General features: G+C 49.8%; 1 protein-coding gene across 4 annotated transcripts in view; it reads left to right on the top strand.

The window, feature by feature from the left end:
• The window catches only part of Kank2 (KN motif and ankyrin repeat domains 2), a 42,774-nt gene that overhangs the window by 17,020 nt on the left and 14,452 nt on the right, over nucleotides 1-11,302 (top strand). For all 4 annotated transcript variants that reach the window (XM_017798300.2, XM_017798301.2, XM_029563776.1 and 1 more), the window contains exons 2-4: nucleotides 419-615; nucleotides 1,450-1,553; nucleotides 1,874-3,106. In XM_017798300.2, coding sequence (XP_017653789.1) covers nucleotides 1,517-1,553; nucleotides 1,874-3,106 — 1,270 coding nt within the window. In that variant the 5' untranslated portion in view covers nucleotides 419-615; nucleotides 1,450-1,516. The remainder of the gene's footprint in view (nucleotides 1-418; nucleotides 616-1,449; nucleotides 1,554-1,873; nucleotides 3,107-11,302) is intronic.

Below are 11,302 nucleotides of genomic sequence, written 5' to 3'. Positions count from 1 at the left end.
AAAGAAAGAAAGAAAGAAAGAAAGAAAGAAAGAAAGAAAGAAAGAAAGAAAGAAAGAAAGAAAGAAAGAAAGAAAGAAAGAAAGGGCGGGCTTGGGCTGGTGGTGCATGCTTTAATCCCAGCACTCAGGAAGCAGAGGCAGTCAATCCTCTGTGAAATTGAAGCCAGCCTGGTCTACATAGGGAGATTCAGGCCAGCTGGAGCTATAAGAAGACCCTGTCTGAAAGTTAGAATTATTACTTGCTTCGTCCCTAGGTCCTCTACCCCAGGTGATCCTAATCCTATTCCTTACCTCCAGATGTCTCTCTTAGGGCTCCAGAAAATATTTTGGACCAACTTGTCCCAATGTTTGGTGGTCAGAAACACCAGGCAGGTGCACGCAGAGCCAATTTTTCCTACAATTAGTCACTGTGTTACAGGTGTTCTGAGCCAGTGAAGCAGGGACAGAGACGTGGAAGAGACAGGGAGAGACACGTGGAGAGAGACCCAGAGAGACGGGAAACGTGGAGAGAGACATAGACATGGAGGGAAACTAAACCAGTTATAGAACGAGTCAGTCACCGCTGAGCCCCGGCGTTCATGCCTGGCAGGTGCCGCGCATCATCCATCCTCCCAGGTACCCTCTGACACCCACAAACTAGTAATGGTCCACTCTGGGGAGGTGAGCAGGGTGCAGCAGGGTAGCAGGAGGTCAGACAGCAGAAAGGATCAGCCTCTAGGACCGAAGTGGTGCGTAGCCTTGATTTTAGCTACCTTTTCTGGGCTACCAAACAGCCCCTTCTTTTACTTCCTCCTCCCAACCCCCATGACTTCCCTGGCCTCCTTCGGCTCTTTATCCCTGCCACACCTCCCCCCTCAGCCGGGACACATCCTGGGGGGGCAGGAAGTTCTATGTAGCCCGGACAGCGAAACTGTTTATTTTTAGAGAAAATTGTTTCCATAAAGAGGAAAAGCTTCAGCGTTTGTAGCTCCCCACTTTCCCTTCTTCTCCTTCTGGCCTGCGGAACCCGATTCTCTGTTTTGGGGTCCCTAAGCAGGCCCCACCTTCCACATTCTGCACGCTCCCCTGTTCTCTATAGCCCCCCAGTGGAAGGACTCCCCCTTTAGCATCCTGGCCTCTACCCATCTGCACCCTGCTCTCCCAGTATTGCTGTCCGGGCTGAAGGGAGGGGTGCAGGAAGGGTGGGGCTGTGGAGCTGGGGCCCCCTAAGGGGGCCATGTGGAGGCTGTGGGAACAGCTGGAGTCTGTCCAGGGCTGGACAGATGTGCAGGCAGTCAGGAGGGTTTTCTTTCTTTGTTTTAGGCTTTTCTACAGAAAGGGGGGTGAGGTAGGGGCAAACAAATGAAAGGGTCCTGGACCTCAGTGAGAGGGGGGCAGGAAGGGTCAGCCGCATTACCCCACTCCTGCAAACTGCCCCTGAAACCCAACTGTGTGAACCCCTCTTGGCAGGTGAGCCTCAGCCTGTGCTGTAGGCAGTCTGACTCCCAGTCTCCTGAGTGACACCTGAGGAAAGACGATGGCCCAGGTCCTGCATATACCCGCTCCGTTCCCAGGTAAAGCATCTGAGGTCAGAGGTGGGAGGTCAGCACAATGTGAAGGTCTGAGGGGGGGAAGTCAGCGAGGGTCTGGGGTGGGCAGCTTTAAAGTGAGGAGGGTCTGAAGGGGGAGGTCAGCCCTGCTTTGGGACACAGGTGACAGGGCCTTGCCCAGTGTAGGAGACAGAGACTGAAGGCCCAGTTGATCCCGGGTGGGCCCTTAGCTCAGGGAATACTGCCACTCACTCCACTATTCCTCACTGTCCCTGGGTCATCAACTCCCACCCAAAAGCAAGGGCCCAGCAGTATTTTAAGGCATGAGCTTTCCCCCACTCCAGGGACCCCTGGCCCAGCCTCTCCACCTGCCTACCCTGCCAAGGAGCCCGACCCTCCATATTCAGTGGAGACCCCCTATGGTTACCGGCTGGACCTGGACTTCCTGAAGTATGTGGATGACATTGAGAAGGGCCACACGCTTCGCAGGGTGGCAGTGCAGCGCCGGCCACGTCTGGGCTCCCTGCCACGAGGCCCGGGCTCCTGGTGGACTTCCACTGAGTCCCTGTGCTCCAACGCAAGCGGGGACAGTCGCCACTCAGCCTATTCCTACTGTGGCCGTGGCTTCTACCCACAGTATGGGGCCCTGGAGACCCGGAGTGGCTTTAACCCACGAGTGGAGCGCACACTGCTGGATGCCCGGCGCAGGCTGGAGAATCAGGCGGCCTCCCCGTCGGATGGCCTGGGTGGCCTGGGGTCCCTGACCCCCAGTGTAGCGGGTTCCACCAGCTCCCTGTCTGGTGTGGGCCTGCCACCCCCCACACCACGCAGCTCAGGGCTGTCCACCCCTGTGGCACCCAGTGCAGGCCACCTGGCCCACGTCAGGGAGCAGATGGCCGTTGCCCTGCGCAAGCTGCGCCAGCTGGAGGAGCAGGTCAAACTGATCCCTGTACTCCAGGTCAAGCTGTCGGTCCTACAAGAAGAGAAGAGACAGCTGGCGGTGCAGCTCAAGAGCCAGAAGTTTCTAGGTCACCCCACAGGGACCCGAGGCCGAGGTGAACTCTGCCTGGACCTCCCAGAGCCCCCCGAAGATCCTGGGGTGCTGGAGACCCGCACTGTAGGTACCTGGGTCCGAGAACAAGACTTGGGCATACCAGATGGCAAAGCTGCCCTGGCTGCTAAGGTGGCTGTGTTGGAGACTCAGCTCAAAAAGGCGCTGCAGGAGTTGCAAGTGGTGCAGACCCGCCAGGCTGACCCCCAACCCCAGGCCTGGCCACCTCCCGATACCCAGGTCCGCGTGGACACCATGCGAGTGGTGCAGGGGCCTCAGGAAGTCGAGGTGGTAGCCAGCATGGCAGCGGGAACCCGTGCACAGAGAGCCCAGAGTCTGGAATCCTACGGAGCAGGGCTGAAGGCCCTGGTGACAGCTGGGGGGCCAGAGAGTCCTCCTGTGTTCTGCAGCCATGAAGTGGTGGAGACCATGTGCCCGATACCCACAGCTACCACCGGCAACATCCACACCATTAAGAAAATCAGCATCACAGAACGAAGCTGCAGTGGGGCAGCCAGGAAGGCAGGTGAGTGATGCTGGCAGTGGTAGAACAGGTAGGGGGTCTCTCCTTCATCCTAGTCTTTGACAGGATGGATGGCCCTGGTCTCTTCCCAACGAAGAAAGGATTACAGAATTACACAGGCGATCAGTTGGTATTATGAGCTGTTGGTGTCATGCAAAAAATCTGATGTCTAGGGAGCTGGGGAGATGGCTTAGTTGGTAAAGTGCTTGCTTGCTACACAAGCATGAGGAACTGAGTTCAGATCTCCAGCACCCATGTGAAAAAGCTGGGGGTAGGCCAGGCATGGTAGCTCACACCCTAATCTCAGCACTCAGAACACAGAAGCAGGTAGATCTCTGTAAGATACAAGCCAGTGAGACCTTGCATTTAAAAAAAAAGTGGACGTAACTGCTGAGAAACAACTCCCCAGGCTGACCTCTGGCCTGAACACTCATGTGTACATACACATAAGCAGTCACACACGTACACAAAGAAATTGAATAACTAGCATATCACCTTGTGTCACAGTGCAAATATCCTGAAAACAAGTCATTTGGAGAATGTTCCCAATTGTTGGTTTCCTGGCAAAATCCCTCCTTGTTGACTTGAGTGGCCAGAATCTATGCAGGACAGATTTAACCCCTATAAAGAGAATGCATTGTTCACAATATTGAGGGACAGCTTTAGGTATAGCTAGATCCAGGTGCTTGGTTTAATGCCTTTGTTCTGTCTGCCTACTGTGGAGGCTTCTCTCTTGGGTTGGTTAAGGAAGATGGCCTCCATGGAGAAGGAATCCCTTAGTCCATATAACACCAGTTAAAATAGAGAAATGGCTTAGCAGTTAGGAGCACTGGCTACTCTTCTAGAGGACCCAAGTTTGGTTCCCAGCACCCACATGGCAGCTAACAATCATCTGTAACTCCAGTTCCAGAGGACATGACATCCTCTTCTGGCTTCTGCAGGCATTGCACACATGTGGTGCACTTACATATAGGCAGAACACTCAAAAAATAAATAAGTCAAAAATAAAATAAGCTGGGTGTGGTGGTGCACGCCTTCAATTCCAGCAGTCAGGTGGCAGAGGCAGGTGGATCTCTGTGAGATCAAGGCCAACCTGGTTTACATAGCGAGTTCCAGGCCAACCAGGGATACAGGGAGATCCTATCTCAAAAAGATTAAAAAAATAAATCGAAAACCTTTGATGGCCTTCATTGGCAAGAGGTGCACCTTTCACTACCCGGCTGAGGGTGAAGGAGCCTGTGGCCTTTGGGAGAGGAAATGGGGGTGCCCTCAGAGAAAGTGCTGAGTACTCATGCTAGGAAGGGCTGTACAGGATTACCAGCTGCCTGGGAGAAGCTGCCAGAACGATTCATAAGAAGAGCAACAGCTGTTGTGTCTTGGGCATGGGACAAGTGGTGCCAACTGCTGCGTTAAGTGATTCATCCAGGAGGGGCTAAGGAAGATGGCTGGCCAGCCAGGTGCCTGGGGTCTGTACCAGGTTCACCGTGTGACCCCATGTGAGCAGCTTGACCTCTCTGGGCTTCAGCATCCCTCTCTGTGACAGGGTCTAATGTTGATCCACTGTTCTAGAATGCCTATGAGTGAATGTTTTCTTTTCTTCTTTTTGGTTTAATGTGGGATTTGAGACAGGCTTCCTGTGTTCTCTACCAGCCTTTTTTCTTTCTTTTTAAAGTCAGAAGTGACTGAAAAAAAAATTTTTTTTTTGGTCTCTTTGAGACAGGATCTCCCTGTAGTCCCAGCTGGCCTGGAACTCGTTATGTAGACCAGGCTGGCCTCGATCTTATAGGCATGCACCACCATGCCTGGCTATTTTTCTGGTTCTTTAAGACAGTTTCTTGTAACCCAGGCTGGCCTTGACCTCCTGAGCTCTCTGCTTCCACCTCTCCTCCAGAATGCTGGGATGACAGTCGTTGGGTCACTTTGCCTGGTTCAGCCTTGAATTGTCAACGTCCTGCCTCAGCCTCTTGAGTAGCTGGGATGCCAGGCATACAATACCAATCTCAGCTTTGACTCTATAGCTGGGGAAACTGAGGCTTGGGGTGAGGGTGAGGATTCACTGTGTTGAGGTCTGTGGCACTAATGGGCACTGGTTCTCACCCCCAACTCGAATATGGAGTTGGCCAGAACCCTCTGACAGTTACGTGGACTTCAGGGCAAGGACCCAGCTATGTTTTCTTGCTTCCCTGTTGTTCCTGGCTGGCTACGGAAACCAGCTCTCTGTCCATCCAAACACCCTGAGGTTCTGGCCCTCAGCCAGAGGCCCGCCCAGCCCAGCCTTGGATCTCCCAGAGAGACACCCTCCATTCCAGACGTGCCTCCCAGGGTAGTCATGGGGCCTCCTGCTTACAGGACATGGAGAAAAAGCTATGTTCATGCCCTTTTTCATCTCTCACTGCACTCACTCTTGCTACAGCCAGCTCACAGCCTCCATTAGTTAGCACTGGAGTGTGTGCATGTGTTTCAATATCATCTCAAGTGAGAGATGGAAAGTATGCCACCATGAAAAGGCCAGGCGTGGTAGTGCGTGCCTTTAATCCCAGCACTCAGGAGGCAAAGGCGGGCAGATCTCTGTGAGATCAAGGCCAGTGTGGTCTATATAGAGAGTTCCAGGCCAGCTGTGGATACAGGGAGACCCTGTCACGAAGACCAAAACAACAACAAAAAACAAAGTCTGTCTGGTGTAAGGCCATACCACCCTGAACACTGCCTGTCTGATCAAAGTCTGTGTACCTCTCTCTCTTCATCTGTAAACTGGGACTCCTGACAGTACCTTGCCCTAGACTCAATTTGGTCTCTAAATGTAAATTGTGCTGGGAGCAGTGTGTTTCAGTGGTAGAGCTACCATCTAGTGTGAGGCCTGGCTCCATGGCCAGCACTGTATCATGTTGATGTGCAGTCTGCCTCTAGGTTTGTAGTCAATAGTCACAATCATCTCTCATCTCTGGTGTCTTCTTACATAGCATATGAAAAGAGCCAGACATGGTAGCACAAGCCTGTGATCCCAGCACTCCAGAAACTGAAGCAGGAGGGCCACCTCAGCTTGGAGGCCAGCCTGGGCTACAGAGTGAGTCTCTATCCAAAACAACTACTGCCTGTATAAAATGTGGAGGAGAAGATGTGCCAGGTGGCATAGAGGTAGGAAGAGTGTCCTGAGCAGGGGCCCAGGAGAGGTAAAGGCCCTGCAGTGGCAAGGACTTAGGCTTGTAAAGTGAAGAACAAGCTAGAATGTGGTAAGGACAGAGCCTCTGCACTTGTAATCTTAATGCTGGGGAGGTTGAGACAGGCAGATGTCTAGGGCTTGCTGGCCAGCCTACTCTACTCTACAAACCTCAGGATAGAGATACCCTGTCTCAAAAAACAAATGGACTGGTGAGCTGGCTCAGCTGTTAGGAGCACTGACTGCTCTTACAGAGGACTTGAGTTCGGCTCTCAGCACCTACATAGCAGCTAACAACAGTGTGTAAACTCCAGTTCCAGGGGACTCCAAAACCCTCTTCTGACTTCTAGGTTGCACACACACACACACACACACACACACACACACACACACACACAAAATAAGTAAGTCCTAAAAACAAAAACCCACCTGAGCCTGCTGATACACACTATTAATTCCAGTACACAGGAGGCAGAGACTGGTGGATATTTGTGAGATCACAGTTAGCCTGGTGTACATAGTGAGTTCCAGGCCAGCTGGGGTTACAGGGAGACTGTCTTAAAAAAACAAAACAACAGAAAGTAGCCCATAGTGTTTTCAGGTTTAGAAAGTGCAGAAAAATCTAAAACAACAAATCCACCTACTACCAGGAGTGTCTTATCAAGACTTTCGTTGAGACAGGGCCTTAGTATGTGCTGCAGGCTACCTGGCTCTCACTGTAACCCTCCAATCTCAGTCTCCCCTGAGAGCTGGAGTCACAGGTCTGAGTCACCACACCCAGTTTCTGTCAACATTTTGCTTCTGTGTTTTTGGGGTTGCTTTATTTGTTTTGTTTTGAGACAGAGTCTCACTATGTAGCCCCAGCTGGCCTAGATGTCACTACGCAGGCCAGGCTGGCCTAGAACTCACAGAGATCCACCTGCCTCTCCCTCCCCTCTCAAGTGTTAAGATTAAAAGCCTATATTACCAGTCCCAGATTTGGATTGTCCTGTTCAGTAGCCCAGGCTGCCCTGGAGCTGTGGTCTCCTGCCTCAATCAGTTTTCCATAGGCTACTCTTATAGGAGCTCACAAACATAACTTATAAGTTTTCTTTTTAAATTTTGTTTCTTATGTGTATGAATTTCCTCCCTGAGTAAGTGCACCCATGTAGTATAGAACCTATGGAGGTCAGAAGAGGGCCCTGGAGCTGCAGTTATGGATGGTTGTTAGCAGCCATGTGGATGCTGGGAACTAAACTCAGGTCCTCTGCAAGAGCAGCCAGTGCTCTTAAATGCTGAGCCAGCTCTCCAGCCTCCAGCCTGACATTTGTTTGTTTGTTTTTGGTCTTTTTGAAACGGTTTCCTTGTAGCCCCAGCTGTCCTGGAACTCACTATGTAGACCAGGCTGGCCTTGAACTCACAGATATCCACCTGCCTCTGCATCCCGAGTGCTGGGACTACAGGTGTGCCCCACTATGCCCAGATAGCCAAAGTTTTTTTTTTTTTTAATGCATAAAATAATAATAATATGTTTTTAATATCTAGCCCCATAGAGCTGATGGAAAATACTGTTTTGCTTGAGTTTATTTTTTCAGGTGCTAGGGATGAACTCCAGGGCCTTGTGCATCCTGGGCAAGCACTCTTCTGCTGAGCTAAGCACATGCCCCTGTACTTTTCACATGTTCTTAGTCATAGTTTTCTTTTAATTTTTCCCAGACACGTAAAAATGTAAAATCTACTGAGCATAATAACTCATGTCTTTAATCCAAGCACTTTGAAGGATTGCTGTGAGTTTTCAGTCAGCCTGGGCCAAGGACAGGATCAAACTCAGGTCCTTAGGCTTTACAGCAAGCTCCTTTACCTGCTGAGCTATCTCACCAGCCCAATATTTTTGCTTTTTGAAGATGGTGTTTCTCTATGCTGCCCAAGCTGGCTCCTAAGCAGTTTTCCTGCCTCACCCACCCAGATCCCAGTACCTCAGCCACGAGACACTATGCCTGGCCTTTCCATTCTTGAAGATCATTCCTAGGCTCCATTTTTCAGCAGCTTATTTAGATATTTGGTATTCTTGGAAAATATGCCCTGTGCCTGTTTAATTTCCTTAAATGGTGGTGTGTTACAGAAAAACAAGGATCTCTTTCTGTTTCTTATTTTTTCCATTCTACTTTCAAACAACAACAAAAAGAAAAAAAAAAAAAAAAAAGGAAAAGAAAAGAAAAAACCAACAGTGCTTGAGATGGAACTAAGGGCATCCTGTAAGCCTTTTAATTTTTTTTAATTTTATTTTTGAGACCAGGTCTCATCATGTAGCCCTTGGCTGGCCTGGAACTCACTATGTAGACCAGGCTGGTCTCAAACTCACAGAAATCCACCTGCCTCTGCCTCCCAAGTGTTGGGATTAAAGGCCTGCACCACAGGGCATCCTGCCCTTTTAAAATTTCAATTATTTTTGGCCTGGAGAGACAGCTTAGCTCTTGCAGAGGACTGGGGTTTGGTTCCCAGCAGCCCCATGGCAACTAGCAATTGTCTAACTCCAGTTCCCTGGGATCCACCCTCTTCTGGCCTCCTCGAGCATTGCACATACATGGTACACTTGCCTACATGCCAGCAAATACTCATGCACATAAAATAATACTAAGTTTAAATTACTTTATTTGTTAATTTCTGAATACATTTCTTTCTTTCTTTTTTTTTTTTTTTTTTTTTTTTTTTTTTTTTTGTCTTTTTGAGACAGGGTCTCTCTGTAGCCCTGGCTGTCCTGGAACTCACTATGTAGACCAGGCTGGCCTCGAACTCACAGAGATCTGCCTGCCTCTGCCTCCAAGTGCTGAGATTAAAGGTGTGTGCCACTGCTCCCAGCTCTGAATATTTTGGGTAGAAGTGTCTGTACCACACTGTGAGTGTGGAGATCAGAGGTCAACTCAGACATCAGTTCTCACCTTCCCATATGAGTACACCATGCCTGGCCCTTTTTTGGTTTATGAGATACAACATCAAACTAGATCTAAGGTTTATTGTTGTTGCTGTTGTTTTTAGTGCATGTGTACGTGCGTGGTGTGTGTGTGCGTGTGTGTGTGTGTGTGTGTGTGTGTGTGTGTGTACCTCTTTGTGTATGTGTTTCAGGGGGGCGTGCACATGTTCCCGCAGGCAGGGGAAGTTCAGACATATGTTGGTCCTCACCCTCCACCTTGTTTGAAGCACAGTCTCTCTTGTCCACTGCTTAGCTGGCCTGAGGGGCTTCCAGGAGAATTATGTCTTTGCTTTCTGTCTTGCCTTAGGAATCCTAGAATTACAGACATGGGCCACCAAGTCCAGCTTTTATTTTACATAGGTTCCAAGGATCAAACTCAGGTCATCAGTCTTCACAGCAAGCACTTTCACATACTGAGCCATCTCACATACCCCCTCTAGGATTTTAAACACAGAGCTCTAGGCCAGGCATGGTGGTACATGATGTTGTCTCAGTACTCAGAAGACTGAGGCAGGAGGATTTCAAGTTCAAAGCCAGCCTGGCCTACAAAGTGAGACCTTCCCCCCCCAAAAAAAACCAGCAACGACAAAAGGCTGTAGCTCAGTGGATAGAGTGCTTGCAGGAAGCCCTGGGTTCCACCCCCAGGATCACATAAACCAGGTACAGTTGTCAAATACCTGTCATCCCAGCATTGGAGAGGTGGAGAAAGAAGGATTAGGAGTTCAGGGTCATCTTCAATCACATAATGAGTTTGAGGCTAGCCTGGACTAAATGAGACCCAGTCTCAAAAAAGAAGAAAGAAAGAGAAGTTGGACATGTTGGTACACACCTTTAATCCCAGCACTTGTGAGGCTGAGGCAAGCTGATCTCTATGACATCCAGGCCAAGCCTGATCTGCATAGCAAGTTCCAGGCTAGCCTGCGCTACAGGGAGACCCTGTTTTTAAAATCCCCCCAAATGGAGGGGCTGGAGAGAAAAGAAAAAGAAAAAAATGCTCCCCAAAATCAGTAGGCCAGAAAAGGAATACTTGTCTAGCTTCCACAAACCTGGGTTCCACGCCAGAACCACAAAATAATAACAGTAATAATAGTAAGTAAATCGATGAGAAGTTTGGCACACCCCGGCCTTGGATACCCACTCCCATTGTGAGTTGAGGCCCTAGCTCTGGGGTCAGCTGGGGTTAGCCACACCCTCAATTAAACAGCTTTTGGACAAATTTACGGCCAAGTTTCTCATTCAGCCCTGCCCTATCTGCACTCTTAGCCTGTGGAGAGCTAATGACCCTGCATGCCTCCCATGAACTTCAAGAAGTAGTTAATCATGATTCTTAAAATATTTTAGGGGAGTGTTGGTGGCTCACGCCTTTAATCCCAGCAGTAGGGAGGCAGAGGCAGATGGATCTTTGAGATCAAGGCCAGCCTGGTCTACATAGCAAGTTCCAGGTCAGCTGGGGCTGCAGGGAGAGCGTATCACAAAACAAAAAAAAAGATTTATTTTTAATCATGTGTGTATGTGTGTTGATATGTGCAGGTGCATGCAGGTGCCTAAAATGTCAAAGGCTTCAGATCCCCCAATGCCTAGAATTACAGATGGTTGTGAGCCAAGAGACATGGGTGCTTCTGGAAGAGTAGTACCTGCTCTTAACTGCTGAGCCATCTCTCCAGCCATGTGCCTTTTTATGTAGTTTCTGAGGATCAGACTCAGGTCCTTAAGCTTGCAAATTACCAAGTGAGCCATCTCCCCAGGCCTTTTGTTGTTATTATTTATTTTAGATAGGGTCTCCCTGTATTCCTGGCTGGCCTGGAACTCACAGAGATCTGCCTGCCTTTGGCTGGTGTTGGACTAAAAGTATGTGCCATCTGACCTGGTGTATGAGGTGCTGGGGATGGAACCCTGGGCTTCCTGGGAGCTAGGCAAGTGCTCTGCCCACTGAGCCAATTCCTGTTTCTACTCTTCAGAGACAAGGTCTAACTCTATAGCCCAGGCTGACCTTAAATTTATGGATCTCACCCCTCTGTCTCCTCCTGGCATAACAGCCATGGACTACCACCCCTGGCCTATTGCACTGTTGGGTTTTTTTGTTTGTTTGTTT

The sequence above is a fragment of the Nannospalax galili genome, unplaced genomic scaffold (assembly GCF_000622305.1).
Source record: "Nannospalax galili isolate Female #2095 unplaced genomic scaffold, S.galili_v1.0 scaffold1436, whole genome shotgun sequence".
NCBI lineage: Eukaryota > Metazoa > Chordata > Mammalia > Rodentia > Spalacidae > Nannospalax > Nannospalax galili.
Note: the sequence above shows the minus strand (reverse complement) of the source record. Positions and strands in the feature narration are given on the sequence as shown.